The following is a 3,162-nucleotide window of genomic DNA, read 5'->3' as shown; positions in this document are numbered from 1 at the left end:
GGGTACGTTTCCACTCGGGGTTTGATCTCTGCCCGTGCTGGTGGCACACTGGAAAGTCACTTTCGATAAACCTCGACAGACTCTGCCGGACAAACTATTGCAGCGCTAATGAGAGAGATAATCCTCCCCTAATCTGCCGGGTAATCCATTTCACCCCAGTGAGAATTTTTAAGGCTTTAATCAGTGAGAGTCAGTTAGGGAATTATTAACAGAGCCTCCGCCAAACGAGCTCGTCCTGAGAGGGCAACGGAACTGGGAAAAGGAATAACGTAACAGGGCCCTATGCGGTCAAAATCGGTGCAGGGCCGGGCGTAAGGAGCTGACGTGATTTATTGTGATGTTACTATAAAATTGCCTTAATTTCAAACGCCGTGAGGAACCCCTTGCCATCGACCCACCCTGTGCCTGCTCCGACAGTGGCTTTGCAGCCGGCCGGGGCTGGCGAGGCCGGGGGAGCGAGGAAAGTGCCGGGGGGAAGACGCGCGGGGGTGTCCCCTCCCACCGCTCGGCCACCGCCACTGCGCGCGTTTCGGTCAGGGGCCGGTGGAAGGAGGTGCCGGGGCTGATCGGAGCTCTTCGCTCGACGTGCGGGGAGCGCCGGTGCGAGCGGCCTCGCAGGCTGCGGCTCCGTCCCTGGGCGGCGGGGCTGGGCCGGGGGCACCGTCGGGGCCGCCCCCCCCGCCCCTCCTCCTGTGCCGCGGGATCTCCGCCGTGTCCCCGCCGGGGGGGCCCGGCCCTCCCGCCCCTCCGCCCCCCCGGCGCGCTCTGATTGGCTGGCGGCGGCGGTCAGCGGCACGCGCCCGGGGATGTCGTTATAAGACCCCTCGCGTGCCGGCCCGGCGCGCCAGCCGGCTCCGGCTCCTCCCGGAGAGCGGCGGCAGCGGCCCGGCCGCCCGGCCACCCAGGGGCGGGCAGGGCAGGGCAGGGCAGGGCAGGGGCGGGGAGGCCGCCGCCGGGGCGGCTGGGCGAGCGGGGCCGGCGGGAGCGGCTGCAGGCGCGTCCCCGGCAGGACTGCCCCCCCCGCCCCTTCCCGCCCCGTCCCGTCCCGTCCCCGCCGGGGCCGGGAGCAGCATGGAGACGGTGCTGCTGGAGCACTTCCCTGGGGGGCTGGACTCCTTCTCCTCGCCCCCCTACTTCGACGAGGAGGACTTTTTCGCCGAGCCGCCCCCTCGGGACGCGCTGGCCGCAGACGGGCTGCTGGAACCCGACGTGGACTTCCTCAGCCGGCAGCTGCAGGAGTACTACCGCGACGGCGGCGACCCTGAGGCCGGCTACCGCTGCCCGCCGCCGGCCTCCAGCTTCCCGCCGTCGCCCGCCTCGCCCGCCTTCGCCTACGAATGCTGCGGGGCGGCGGGCGCGGCGCTGCTGTCCCCTGGGGGGCGGCTCCAGGCTCTGGGCTCGGCCAAGCGGCGGCGACGGGTGCGCTCCGAGGCGGAGCTGCAGCAGCTCCGGCAGGCCGCTAACGTGCGGGAGCGGCGGCGGATGCAGTCCATCAACGACGCCTTCGAGGGGCTGCGCTCGCACATCCCCACCCTGCCCTACGAGAAGCGGCTCTCCAAGGTGGACACGCTCCGCCTGGCCATCGGCTACATCAACTTCCTCAGCGAGCTGGTGCAGTCCGATCTGCCGCTGCGCAGCACCAGCAGCGAGAGCCCAAGCCAGCCCAAGAAAATCATCATCTGCCACCGCGGCACAAGTAAGTGGCAGCCCGACCCGACCCGGTATGGCCCTGCCTGCCTCCGCAGGAATGCCGGCCCTGGCAATAACCCCCTGCCTTTCTCCCCCCTGTCTCCCAGGATCTCCCTCCCCGAGCGACCCCGACTACGGACTCCCTCCTCTGGCCGGTCACTCGCTGTCGTGGACTGATGAAAAGCAGCTCAAGGAACAAAACATCATCCGGACAGCCAAAGTGTGGACCCCCGAGGACCCACGAAAGGTGAACAACAAACCCTGCCTCAAAGACATCGAGAACGAGCCCCCCTTCGACTTCGTGGCGTGAGGCACCGCGCAGGTGTCCCCCCGCCCTGCCTGTACATGCTGTATGTAGAGACCTATATTGTAAATGTAATTTAAGATTCAGACTCTACGGGCAATCAACTTTATTTATCTATTTATTACGGAGTAGTAATAATGAACTAGAATCGTCTGTTTTGAATATATAATTTATATAATTTATCCTGATTTTTTTTAAGATATGCAATAGTTTTATTCCACCAGCACCTTTGTTTTTGGGAAAAAAATAATAATGCCAGAACCTGTGAAAATAATTTATTGCCGCACGTGGACTCTTCCTGTGTTTGTTGATAATAAACCTGGATTGTACCTTGTGAAGCAAGTGTATTTGTGGGAAGCGGCTGCCGAGAGCTCCGCCTCATCCCGCGGAAGCCCTGCAATGAACGGTCGACCCCGTCTCCGCGCAGGCGGGGTAATCCCCGGGGCGCTGCGGCGCCTCAGAAAGCCCCACGGGCACCCTCAGCCCGGGGGCCGGCTCCGCTCTGCCACATCGCCAGCTTAGGCTGCTCTTATCCAGCCGGGAGGAGGACGGGCGAGGGGACACTTTCTCCTTCTCTCCACCCCTTTTGACGTCCTCTCCTGATGTGCTTCCAACTGATGTCTTTGTCTATCTCTAGGAGGTCCCCTCCTTTCAGTGCCTCTGCTCTGCTTGTGATTTCCAGCGGAAAGACCCCAGTCCCGAAACACCAACCTTGCGAGGGTGTCGTCCCCCCCCCCCGCACCGCTGCCTTGTCCCCCCCGCAAAGCGGCCACGGGGATGGGCGCGCTACCCAGAGACGGACAAAGCTCTTCGCAAAAGGGTCGGGGAGTGGGGACCAGGCTGGGGGCCGGGCGAGCTTGGCCCCTGAGGGTGCGCGGCCCCTTGCTGGGGCTCTGCCGTCTTCTGCCGCACCTAGGAAACAGCCCCCGTACGTCTCGCCCCTCGGAGCGGTAGGCGGGGGTTGCAAAGCCATCGTGCAACTGGTGGCAAAGTCGCTCTGGTAGCCCGAGCTCAGCGTGCCCGGCTGCTGGGGGGGGGGAGGGTGGTGTGCGTCTGGGCTGCACCTGCCCGGGGGCGAAGGGAGGGGGCGGCAGGGGCTGGCCGGGCAGGGGTGGGGGGGTGCAAGTGCTACCGGGGGGAGGGGGCTGCCCGGGGCTGGGGCGGGGGGC

General features: G+C 65.2%; 1 protein-coding gene across 1 annotated transcript; it reads left to right on the top strand.

Annotated features, from left to right (window-relative positions):
* The first annotated feature begins 1,071 nt into the window (after window positions 1-1,071).
* PTF1A (pancreas associated transcription factor 1a) lies at window positions 1,072-1,999 on the top strand. Its single transcript, XM_051611483.1, has 2 exons — window positions 1,072-1,696; window positions 1,797-1,999. The coding sequence occupies exons 1-2, from the start codon at window positions 1,072-1,074 to the stop codon at window positions 1,997-1,999; spliced, it is 828 nt and encodes a 275-aa protein (XP_051467443.1).
* The last annotated feature ends 1,163 nt before the right edge of the window (window positions 2,000-3,162 follow it).

Source organism: Apus apus, chromosome 2, assembly GCF_020740795.1.
Source record: "Apus apus isolate bApuApu2 chromosome 2, bApuApu2.pri.cur, whole genome shotgun sequence".
Taxonomy (NCBI): Eukaryota; Metazoa; Chordata; class Aves; order Apodiformes; family Apodidae; genus Apus; species Apus apus.
The sequence above is the reverse complement of the archived record's forward strand: the minus strand, read 5'-3'. Positions and strand labels throughout refer to the sequence as shown.

Excerpts from the sequence above, each read along its gene's own strand:
- PTF1A (XM_051611483.1), top strand. The coding sequence starts at position 1,072 with ATGGAGACGGTGCTGCTGGAGCACTTCCCTGGGGGGCTGGACTCCTTC. Across the intron at positions 1,697-1,796 it reads CATCTGCCACCGCGGCACAA|GATCTCCCTCCCCGAGCGAC; the intron begins GTAAGTGGCAGC and ends CCTGTCTCCCAG.